This window comes from Oryx dammah, unplaced genomic scaffold (assembly GCF_014754425.2).
Source record: "Oryx dammah isolate SB20612 unplaced genomic scaffold, SCBI_Odam_1.1 HiC_scaffold_20, whole genome shotgun sequence".
In the NCBI taxonomy this organism is placed as follows: domain Eukaryota; kingdom Metazoa; phylum Chordata; class Mammalia; order Artiodactyla; family Bovidae; genus Oryx; species Oryx dammah.
This window is the reverse complement of record NW_024070204.1, coordinates 63377354-63390100: the sequence shown is the minus strand read 5'-3', so window position 1 is coordinate 63390100 and position 12747 is coordinate 63377354. Positions and strand designations below refer to the sequence as shown.

Sequence of the window (12747 nt, the reverse complement as noted above, 5' to 3'; positions counted from 1 at the left end):
TCAGGACAGTAATGCATGTACAAAATGAGAGTTCCAAAAAAAAAAAAATGTTTAAAAGTACCAAACAGAAATAACAGAGCTGAAGAATACAACTGACATTTAAAAATTCAAGAGTTCAACAGTAAACTAGATCAAGTGGAAGAAAGGATCTGCAAACTAGAAGACAGGAGTGTGGAACTTATCTAATCAGAGGACCAAAAAGAAAAAGGGCTGTCCCTGAACATTGATGTTATAGAGAAGTTCTATTACAAGTCTCTAGGCTGCAGGCAATGTTACCTCAACTACTATAAACTGTTCTTAGAGAAAGTCTAGAAACTTACTAGAAATTTCAAGGAATTGTTTACAGCACCAAGATTTTATCTTTTGCCTACAGCTTCATTTGTCCAGATCAACTGTAATTTCTTTTTCACATATGTACATACAACCTACTCTCTATACATGGAAATCACTGAGAATTTAGTATGTTCAGATTTTGTTGTAGAAGCCTTATCATACACTATCTAATTCAGCCATGGCAACAAGCCAGTGAGTTTGGGGACCACCATGTCTCATTTTAGAAATTAAAACTGTGGCATCAGAACAAAAATAACTTGCCCAGAAGATCTTATAGCCAGGAAGCAGCTGGGCCAGGACTTGCACTTAATCTTAATGACTGTTACACTAGAAATGTTTTCCAATAAAATACAATGTTTCGCCACATGAAGCAACTGGTCCAGTTTTTTTTCATGAAAAAAAAAAATAACAATATACACAATATGTACTTACATATCTTGGTGACATAAGAGCATGGTAACTAGTAAGAAGTTATGAAAGATTTATGTGTTTGTCAAAATGAGTATGCCTTGCAAAATGTAAAGTGAAAGTGAAAGTGAAGTCACGTCTGACTCTTTGTGACCCTGGACTGTAGCCCACCAAGCTCCTCCATCCATGGGATTCTCCAGGCAAGAATACTGGAGTGGGTTGCCATTTCCTTCTCCAGGGGATCTTCCCAACCCAGGGATTGAACCCAGGTCTCCCACATTGCAGGCAGACGCTTTAACCTCTGCACCACCAGGGAAGCCCTGCAAAATGTAAACTACACTCCAATATTATTGATAAAATTAGTTTTAAAAGCCAAGAGGCTTAAGAAAATGAAGCCCCTTATCCAGAAAACATATACATGCATATGTATAAATGTATATATACACATATGAATGAGTATATGTATCTACATATATATACATAAATGAATATATGAATATATATATGTGTGTATATACATGTGAATAAAGTTACTTAGCCAGAAAACATTTTTCCCTTCCCTATATACAGGAGGGTTACAAAAGTGGTATCTAGGATGTATGACTCCTTAAAGTCTCAGGATATACTCCTCATTCATTCAAGCATTTTTTGAGTGCCTGCTATATGCCAAGCCCTTTGCTAGATCCTGGTGAGCAGAACAGACACCACCAGCTCCATCAGGAAGCCCACCCCTTCATTCACATCAGTCAGCTACCACACAGGGCAGCACACGGGAGTCGGGCGTGGCTCAGTGATGAACTGGGCTGGCGACTTCTCTAATCCAAGGTCTTAAGAAATAAGGAACACTCTTAAGTGCCCAAGAAAGTTTAAGTACAACCCTGATAAGGATAAGAAATGGAGATTTTCTCTGATTGTGGCGTATGGCATTATGATTCATCTTTAAAAAATCATATCCCTTTTACCTAGAGTAGGGGCTTCCCATAGCTCAGCTGGTAAAGAATCCGCCTGCAATGCAGGAGACTCTGATTTGATTCCTGGGTCGGGAAGATCCGCTGGAGAAGGGACAGGCTACCCACTTCAGTATTCCTGGGCTTTCCTGGTGGCTCAGCTGGAAAAGAACTGTCTGCAATGCAGGAGACGTCGGTTTGATCCCTGGGTTGGGAAGATCGCCTGGAGAAGGAAACTGCTCTCCATTCCAGTATTCTGGCCTGGACAATTCAGTCCATGGAGTCACAAAGAGTTGGACACAACTAAGCGACTTTCACTTTCACTTTATCTAGAGTAGTGCATTTCATTTTTCACTTTCATGCACTGGAGAAGGAAATGGCAACCCACTCCAGTGTTCTTGCCTGGAGAATCCCAGGGACGGGGGAGCCTGGTGGGCTGCCATCTATGGGGTCACACAGGGTTGGACACAACTGAAGCAACTTAGCAGCAGCAGCAGCAGCAATGCATTTAATTTATCCATGACTGAATTTAAACCAACCTATAACCTGTAACCATCTGGAAGCAGAAATTCTTAAAAACAGCATTATCCAACCACAAAGCTAAAGGCATGGGAAGAACACAGAAAAACATCAATAGTATATGTTTTGTTGAATAAATACAGATTGATATTTCTACCTCCAATAAAATGTCATCTGTAATCGCCGAGAAGGCAATGGCAGCCCACTCCAGTATTCTTGCTGGGAAAATCCCATGGACAGAGGAGCCTGGTAGACTGCAGTCTATGGGGTCGCTAAGAGTCAGACACGACTGAGCAACTGCACTTTCACTTTTCACTTTCCTGCACTGGAGAAGGAAATGGCAACCCACTCCAGTGTTCTTGCCTGGAGAATCCCTGGGATGGGGGAGCCTGGTGGGCTGCCGTCTATTGGGTCACACAGAGTTGGACATGACTGAAGCAACTTAGCAGCAGCCAACTACTGAACAGAGTAGCCTCTTGCATGGTACAGGCTTACAATATGTCAGGAAGCATTTAACAGGAGGCTTCCTGTGTGCTGTTTTGGATCTGTCAGGAATTCTCTGTTCCTTATTAATTCCTGAATATTCAGGAATTAAGAGGAGAGGCAAGCCTCTCCTGGGATTGAGGAATCCAGGCATTTCCTTCATTAGTTTTTCTATGATAAGTACCCTCTTCCTTTTTATGAACCATATGGTAAAAGTGGTTATTTACAACTCTCTCTTTCATATGGATGATCTCATGTTTTCTTGATAACTTGTAAGTTTTGATTTTATCTCTGCTGAAAATAGCTATCTTGTAAGACAGTAGAAATACTTACACAATGTTGAATAAAACACCTTTGCTCCATCAGAGCTCTGGTCCCCATGTCTTTCTTTCTCTCTCTCTCTCTCTCTCTCCTTCTCTCTCTCCCTCTCTTTCTCAGGCTGATCCCCTGGAGCGCAGAGGCTCTCTGAGTTCACTTTCCTGCCCGGGCTAAGACCCTCTAGAGAAGGTGCTCTGCACCTTCACCCCATCAAGAGGGCGCCTGAGGCCTTTGTGAACAGAGCAAGCCCCGTGCAGGGGCTTTATTGGCTTTCTATGTAAACCAAGGAATATCAGCCTCTTTCTCTCCTTTACTTTCTTATTGTCGACTCTGGACCACCAGGTTCCGGTCCATTAAAGGACCTCAACAATAATACATCTATATCTCTGTTCACATTGGCTGCAAATGGTTTTAAGAGTCTATTTAATGATATTAAGACTCTATGTAGTCTCTCAGAAAAGAAGGGGCATCCAGAAGTAATTCCAAAAGTTAACATAAATATAGTAAATATGAGTGTCCTCAGTGACACTCACATTTTTGAAGGTGTCAATGCATTAGCTAATTGCCGGCACAGCCACATTTCTCAGCATTCCACAAGTAGGCTGCGTGTTCGTCCTTGCTCAATGACTCTCCCTGTTTGAAAGAGGGCACCAATATCCTCTTGTCACAGCAAGAAAACATGCCAAGGGAAGTGGAAGCATGGCCCAAACCTGCCACAAAGAAACAGTCTTCCTCTTCTTGAGGTAAAGTTCTTCGCCTCCTAGAATAGAGTGGCCTCACCAGCCCAGAGACGAGCGGCTCAGGACATCAGAGACCCCAGCTTGACCAGGGAAAGGCTCGGGTCAAAAGTGGGCAGGAAAACCCATCCAGATAAACAGATAACAAATCGCAGAGCACCTTTTGAACTTCACATAGAGAGGAGACGCTGAATTTTCCGGTAAGGACTCACCTTCCAGTGAAGAATTCCCCAAGACAGTCCACCCCAGAGGCAACTCCAGATGAGTCAGGGCCAGCACAAGCTCCTCGTCCAGAGCAGGCAACGCCCCCGCCGTCAGGGCAAACGGGGTCAGCAAGGTCTGGTGGCTGCTGGCGGTGAGGCGATCGGCCTGGGTGACCAGCAGACGGGCCAGCCTACAGGCCATGTTGTCCACGTAGGTCACGGAGTCAGAACCCATGGTCACCGGGGAGTAACCTTCTGAGCAGAGGCACACAGACACGGTGACCGTCTCCTGAAGCCCGTGGCCTGGACGACAAGACAGTGAACAGTTCACCCTGAGGCTGCCGAAAATGCACTCCCAGTGTCCAAAGTGAGAGGCCGAGCACACACACCACACGCTCAGAAGAGTAAGGCGGACAGGAAACGCGGCCAGTCAGCGTTAAACGCTGCCAAGCCGGTGGGTCCAAATGAACACTGACCCCATCTTCTTCCAGGGACTCCAATTCCAAGCTAACTTTTATGAGCTCTGACCATTTTAGTGCCTGTTCTCTTGTCACTGTTTCCCTGGTAGCTCAGTTGGTAAAGAATCTGCCTGCAGGGTGGGAGACCCAGATTCGATCCCTGCGTGGGGAAGATCCCCTGGAGAAGGAAACAGCAAACCATTCCAGAATCCTTGCCTGGAAAATCCCATAGACAAAGGAGCCCGGTGGGCTGCAGTTAGCTCATGGGGTCGCAGAGAGTCAGGCACAACTGAGCAACTAACACTAACACTCCTATCACTACCACTGCTGTTTGGCACAACTTCACCATGTACTTCTACCCAACCGTCAAATTCAAGTTTGTTGTCTTAGAGACCTTTGTCCTTTTCTGTTCTGGCATTTCCTTCTGAGTCACAGGTTTTTTATATATTTATTTAGGTGATCATTTTATAAGGCAGCACCATAAAGTTACACAAGTTTACCCTAACTCCTCAGCGTCCTTTTGAACGCTGAGTAGGGTGGGTAAACGCTAATCCACAGAAACATTAAAAATAATGTTCACTGCCCCACCGCCACTTCTGAGAGCAACATCTCTGTTCTGCAGCTGTTCTTAGTGCCTCTGCTATTGGGTGGCTACCTATCTCTGCTGCTTTTCCCTCCTCCTTACACTCTCCCTTCACTTTACCAAGGTTGGGAACTTCTCCCCAGGTATGTTTTTATGTTGTCCTTGGCAGAATTTCCAGGAGTTAGTGCCATCTAACTTCTGTGACTATGATCATCGTACCTGGAGAGAAGAAGGGTTAACATTTAGCCACCACTGACCCCCAAGCAAACGACCAACGGGCGCAGATTATCCTTGTTCTGCCTTATATTCTCCAGAGCCTTTCCCCAGGAGCTATGCTGCCAGGCTTCAAGGAACAAGAGCACCCTGGGCTTACCAGGCAGGAACTACTGCCATTTTCTCATCACTGTCTCTTTAAAGTGGCCCAGCAGTACAAACACAGAATGCAGCTCCCACCACCAGACTAAATGTGTCTAGTATATACTATGGAAATCTGTTGTACATACTTCAGAAAGATACCCTTGCAAAGCTATATCCAGGACAATTTAAGATTCAGAAACAGAAACTGTCCTTTGCCTGCAAGGAATCTGTTAAACTCAAGGTATGAATGCTCCCTTCTAAGCAGGCCACAATATACTCAAAAAGATGTTCTTTAACACACAAGGAGTGGGGAGAATGTTCACCCCTACACGCAAGCAAAGAAAAAGATAAAAATGTTGATGTTAGGAGTAGCACTTCTGTTATTATTTTTATTCTTTCTCTACATAAGAAGCTTGATTAAAAAGGAGAAAAACCAAGAAAAGAGGGCCAAGCCAAATGCAGCAAAAATATCAACACAAGTGTCAAAGCAAAAGGGGAGAAGCAAAAGAGACTGACAGCCAGTATAATTCTGTGCCATTAATGTGGTTTGACTTCTTTTATTTTTTTTTTATGAGGATAGGAGTTCCTGGGCCCAAGATAGGAGAGCTTAAAATTGCCCAAAGTCCCAGAAGTAGGACAGTAGGTTGATGCGGTGATCAAACCCAAGGAGGTCTGCACATCACTACCATTCTCACTATACCTGTGTTTGCATGTTTACTGTCTTCCTTCTTCCCACATGCAACAGATATCCTACAGAAGCACTTAAAACATTTTGTTTAAACAAAAATGAAGCCAGTGTTACCTATTAAAAAAACTGAAGAGTCCCTAGATTATATAATTTAAAGGGGTCTTAAAGACCCACAGTTGAAATCAAGCAATCAACAAACAAGAAAAACAACAAAAACTCTCCTTTCCTGCAGGTAAAGGATGCCTTAATTGCACCTTTAGATCAGAGCTTGCTGTCAGATGCACAACCCACACCTACTGAAAATACAAAAGAACTGTCCTTAAGGAGGGCTGTTAGCTCATAACTTGTCATCTGTCACTGTGATACTTGAAGACACTTGGGAGAACTACAGGTTTCAGAATGTGAATGGTGGTGAGATGAGAACGTTCTAGAGCCTGAGATCCAACAAGGAAACATCTGGATGGACAGGATGCTGAGTAAAGAACCCCAGCCACCCAAGGGAGCAAAGCAGAGAGAGGCCGCTAGACCAACCACAGGAGAACGAGGAAGATGGAACTAAGATGGATATCAGGTATCTCAGATCTCCCTGGCCACAGGTCCCAGGACGGTGGGAGGCAATGTTAAGACAGATTGTATCCAGAGCCCCACTCCCCAGCCTGGAGCATAAGTCTAAGTTGTGGCTGCTTGGGGAGCTGCAGACACAGCTGGAAGAGCCTCAGACTTGAGATAACCCAGTGTGAGTACACACACACATACACACACCCACACACACCCACACACCCCCACACACACACCCACACACCCACCCCCCTCACCTGGAATGCTGGACTGGAGAACATTATCCTCTGTGCGCTCTGCAATCACGATGTGTCTCTGATGAGATCCATTATAAATAAAGTAAAACTCAGCATCTTTAGGAAGATAGACATTTTTGCCAAACTTTGCGCAGACCGTCATCTGCCCCTGAAAAATGAACAAGTCAAAGCATTATCACATTTCCTTGTCCTGGCTCTAAGAAACCAAATAACAAGGGCCCTGGGCCAAAACAGGGTCCTTTGTTATGTTCACTTCACGTGGGCGAGCCCAAATATCATGAATCTTTCTTCCCAACAACAAATTTTGGATCTCAGGGAGATGCTTTCTGATCTATTTATGTATGCATATCAGAACTGGTTTGTTCTGCTTTCAAAAGTGAAGAAGTTAGAGCATACAAAAGAATATTTTTATTTATTAGATGATACTTTGTTCTTTACTTTCTTTGAATTCCTACCTGATGAACATATTGCTTGTATTTATGTTTTCCTGCATCTGAAATACTTCAAAATAACTATTCTTACCTATATACTAGACCAAAGCAGCTTATAAGAACTTTGAGTTTCCTCAAGCACTGCCAAATAAACAGCCTGCCCACAATGCGGGAGACCTGGGTTTGATCCCTGGGTCGAGAAGATCCCATGGAGAAGGAAATGGCAACCCACTCCAGTACCCTTGCCTGGAAAATTCCATGAACTGAAGAGCCTGATAGGCTACAGTCCATGGGGTCGCAAAGAGCAGGACACGACTGAGTGACTTCACTTCACTATGCAACCCAACAGTTGGCATGCCCTTTCTCACCACTGTTTGTCTTCTCTGAGGGATTTCCAGGTCCACTTTCTCACCCAGCCTGGCCTCACACCTTCTATAGAAAAGCTTCCAGCTGGCACCAATCCCTGCTAAACACCCAGGGTCCGAGGAGAGGAGCTGCCACCCTGGGTCACTGAGGCACACTCTGAGGAAGGAAGGAAGGGAAGAAGGAAGGAAAGAAGGAAGGAAGGACAGAAATCATGTCAGAAGCAGCAGCAGGCTGGCACCCCCTAGTACATCAGCATCCAGGGGTGGTATGGGGCGGCCAGTCCGTGCTACAGCCCAAATACCAGTGATGGATGAGCACTCCCTCTCCTCAAATACAAAAAGGCAGTACAAAGGGGCCCTCCAGGGAGCAGGCACACCCCCCACCCCAGCTTGTAGGGGTGGCTGGGAAATAAAAACCAAGAGGTGGAGGGCTCCAGGGCTCAGTTCAGTGAGGAGAAGGATGTGGGCTTTTGTGCCCCTGCCCAACAAAAACAAAACTGTCCTTCCAGAGTTCCTCATCCTTTGACAGGAGAAAAAGTGAAGACAGAAAGCCACCCCCCCCCAGTCTCCTCCACATCTGTTAGCCTCTGATGGATCTCAGCATGATATCCCATAGGATATAAAGAGGTAGACCAGTCAGGACCAAAAACAAAATCAGTGTGGACTTCCTCTTTCCAATAACTACATGGTTATTCTTGCTAAAATTTTTAAATAAACAGACTATGTCTTCCCAGTGGTTTGCAATGTACCATACACACAAAACATCATCTTAAATCATAAATAAGAATAAATACAAACTGCAGAGTTCAAGAAAAAAACACACCAGTTTCCTATTTTGAATTATCCTTAATCTGCCTGTGAGCAGGCGCATTAGCAGGCATGTAAGCACATGCTCACATGCACACACACACATCTATACACAATCAATAGAAAATAACATGCCAAGAAAAATCTACCATACAATAGTTTCCCAAAAAAAAAAGTTCAGGAAGAGGACCTGAAAGGCAAAAAACAATAACAACTGTCTGACATGACAGACAGAGGAAACTTAGATGAAATTCCATTTCCTAAAAAAGGAAGACCAGTTTGCTTTAGTCATGCCCCTGGTTTCTAAAGAGACTGCTAATTACCCACAGACAAAATCTAAACTGATGTGTTGGTGATTTTTTTTTTTTAATGTTGGAAAATAAACTGTACCAACAGGTCAAAGTTTTTCACAGATCAAAAGCATATCTAATCTATAGCTGTTCAAAACAACAATCATATTACATTTTATTTGGTTAGGTGAACCAGGACTATGCCTTATGAAAGAGTTTAACTGCAACCCTTTTCAATGCAATACAGCCCCAAACAGTAGAGTTTTACAATTCAATTATGCCTCCCTTTCAAGACCATACCATGCTTTACATTGGTCAAAGATAAGCAACCGGTGAGAAATAAGATGTAGCCATCACAGAGATGTCCAGAAGTCCTAGCATTAAGAATAATATTCAACAAGAAAAAGAGTCTCTCATTTGCTAATCACAAAGAAATCAGAAAGATGTCGTGAAGAATATTAGGGGAGGAGGAGGGAGGAAGTGATACAGAAACCATCAGAGAGACCTGGTGAGACAGAAGGGGGTGGCAGGAGAGGAAGACAGGGAAAGAAAATAGGAAAGGACGAGAACATTTCACCCCAAAAGTCAGATAAAGTTGAAAAGAGATTTAGATAAAGCTACAAAGGAGACCAGCAGGAGGAAAGAGACTCTGAAAATGTGCTGAGGAACAAGTAAGCCTCACCAATCAGCCACAGGTGACAGTCTATGCCTGACAGTAAGGACTTCCTAAACACTGTGGCCATTCAAAACCTACTTTTCCCAAAAGGCCATTTTCTTAATGGCAAACATAAATTCCAATGTACAGACTTCCAGTGTGTCTCCATCACTTCCCCATCTGGACTCAGCTGCATACTTTGTTTCAGGCAATTGAAAACTAGAAACTTTTGTAAGTGAATGCTGGCATCAATATCAGAATCATTCTGCTTTTACACAGAAAAAAGACAAATGTTATCACCTGTTAATTCACCCTATCCCAAATAAAATTTTAAAAACTCAGCTATTTCACCGAAACTTCTGGAAACACCAGGAGGCTTAAGAGGCAAAATTATCTTCCCAATTTAATCTATAGATTTAATACACTCCAACTAAAACCAAAACTGAATTTGTCAAATGAAAATCAACAAACTTACTCTAAAGTTCATGTGGAAAAATAAATACACAAGACTGGAAACAAAAGTTTTGAGAAAGAGAATAAGGTTTGAGCTGGGATGGGGTGATCAGAACTTGCCCCTGCCATGGAAATTATGTAACAATGAAGGAAGGTGGCATTTCAAATCAGTGGGGAAAGAATGCACTACTCAGTAAACCATTTTGGAACAGTAACTATCAGGGGCAAAAACATTCTTCACATCAAATAGTTAAATTCCTAATTAATTCAATATTCAACATAATCCATAAGTGCATAAAATTAGAAAACTGTCTTAAATTGGTTTTTGAACAAAATAGGAAAGATATATAAATTTCACCTATACTAATACCACCCTAATTTATCAAACTTTTTAAATTTTTCCTATTTCCTTCCAGTCTTTGTTCAACGCACAGTAATTATTACATAGTTATACTCATGGCATAAATACACATATGGTTGTACTTTTCTCCTATCCAAAGCATTTTTCCATGTTGTTACAATTTTGGCACCATTTTTAATTGCATTCCGTCAAGTTGTCTGATGTTCCCTAATTTACTTAATCATTCCTCTATTGTACATTAAAGGTATTTCCAGCTTGTTAACATTATAAAAAAATGCATTAAGTACTTTCATGCCTATTGTTTTTATTCTTTAAATTACTTTTTTAGAGTAGAATTCCAGAAATGAGGCCAAGAATGGACACAATTGTCACAATGTGTGTGATCGCTTTCCAAAAATGTATCAACTTCAACTTTTGAATCAATACATGTATATGTGTGGCTGAGTCCCTTCCCTGTTCACCTGAAACTATCACAACATTGTTAATCAGCTATACCCCAATACAAAACAAAAAGTTAAAAAATACACCAACGCTCATCATCACTTGTACTGGTGAAGAGTATTATTTTTATTCCAACTTTGCCAAAACTCCCTTTTTTATTATTCCCTAAGTTAACAGATAATAAACAGCTTCTCACTGATTTAATTCATATTTTTTCCACTGCTGCTGAAATTTATTGGCCACTTTTATCAAAGCCAATATTAACAGTTGCCTGATTAAATCCTGATTTAAAGAATTTGTCTTCTCTCTTCTATTTACCTAAGGTCACCTTTGCTTTGAAAGAAAGTGAAATTGCTCAGTCATATCCAACTCTTTGGGACCCCATGGACTGTAGCCTGCCAAGCTCCTCTGTCCATGGAATTCTCCAGGCAAGAATACTGGAGTGGGTTGCCATTGCCTTCTCTAAGCCACCAGGAAAGCTCATGAAAACTGGAGTGGGTAGCCTATCCCTTCTCCAGGAGACCTTCCTGACCCAGGGATCAAACTGGGGTCTCCGGCATTGCAGGCAGATTCTTTACCAGCTGAGCTACCAGGGAAGCCCCTACCTTTGCTTTAATCAGGTCAAAATTTTCACTTTTGCAAATGAACCAGTTGATAGCAACATCACAACCATCCCCTTTCTCCTATTACCTTCTCATGCCCAAATCAAAAGCACTAGCATACTCCCGTAAAACCACTAAAGGTCATGTCATATGGAAAACAGGAGTAATAAAAGTAAGGCTGCTGCTGCTGCTAAGTCACTTCAGTTGTGTCCAACTCTGTGCGACCCCAGAGGTGGCAGCCCACCAGGCTCCCCCGTCCCTGGGATTCTCCAGGCAAGAACACTGGAGTGGGTTGCCATTGCCTTCTCCAAAAAGTAAGGCAGAAAACCTTCAGTTCAGTTCAGTCGCTCAGTCGCGTCCGACTGTTTGCGACCCCATGAATTGCAGCACGCCAGGCCTCCCTGTTCATCGCCAACTCCCAGGGTTCACTCAAAATCACGTCCATCGAGTCAGTGATACCATCCAGCCATCTCATCCTCTGTCGTCCCCTTCTTCTCCTGCCCCCAATCCCTCCCAGCATCAGTCTTTTCCAATGAGTCAACTCTTCGCATGAGGTGGCCAAAGTACTGGAGTTTCAGCTTCAGCATCATTCCTTCCAAGAAATCCCAGGGCTGATCTCCTTGCAGTCCAAGGGACTCTCAAGAGTCCTCTCCAACACCACAGTTCAAAAGCATCAATTTTTCGGCGCTCAGCTTTCTTCACAGTCCAACTCTCATAACCATACATGACCACTGGAAAAACCATAGCCTTGACCAGACGGACCTTTGTTGGCAAAGTAATATCTCTGCTTTTAAATATGTTATCTAGGTTGGTCATAACTTTCCTTCCAAGGAGTAAGCGTCTTTTAATTTCATGGCTGCAGTCACCATCTGCAGTGATCTTGGAGCCTTAAATAAGTATAATCACACTAAATAGCTCTCAATATAAGCACAGACCCAAAAAATTAACAAATTAAACCAATACTTTTTTTTTTTTTTTTACCATCAAGCATCCCCCTGGAGAAATTCTACTTGTAAAACTCATCAATAATGCTCACGATCAAGTCTTCTCCTGACATGCTGTGACATCTAGGTATTTCTTCTCGAAGGAACGAAAGAGGTAGAAAATGTACTTGCCATCTTAAAGTATTTCTTCCAGCTCTCTTAACTCATCTTCCAATGGCATTTAAGAAGAAAATGGACAGTGACATTGATGTGCATATTCTAAATATTTTTCATTATATTTAGAATGGCCTCGAAGTCAAGTTCTCTAATACCCTGAATAACTTGGTGGCTATATTATCTTAATCTGAGTATTAGGCATTCTTGTATGAATGTTCTCCCTCCCTCCCTCCCTTTCCTCTCTCTCACACTCTATAGACAACACACCTGTGTATGCTTTGTTAATAAGTGTCGCCTGCTGGACAACAACCTTAACTATCCACTTTCTAAACCACCTGGCCCGACAGGGAATAGACAAATAGTATAGATGCAAATGATGACAACGAGAACGAA

General features: G+C 42.7%; 1 protein-coding gene across 3 annotated transcripts in view; it reads right to left on the bottom strand.

The window, feature by feature from the left end:
- ARHGEF28 (Rho guanine nucleotide exchange factor 28) overlaps positions 1-12747 on the bottom strand; it is a 340651-nt gene that overhangs the window by 198870 nt on the left and 129034 nt on the right. For all 3 annotated transcript variants that reach the window (XM_040262701.1, XM_040262702.1, XM_040262704.1), the window contains exons 3-4: positions 6850-6997; positions 3958-4251 (exon numbers count right to left, since the gene is read on the bottom strand). In XM_040262701.1, coding sequence (XP_040118635.1) covers positions 3958-4251; positions 6850-6997 — 442 coding nt within the window. The remainder of the gene's footprint in view (positions 1-3957; positions 4252-6849; positions 6998-12747) is intronic.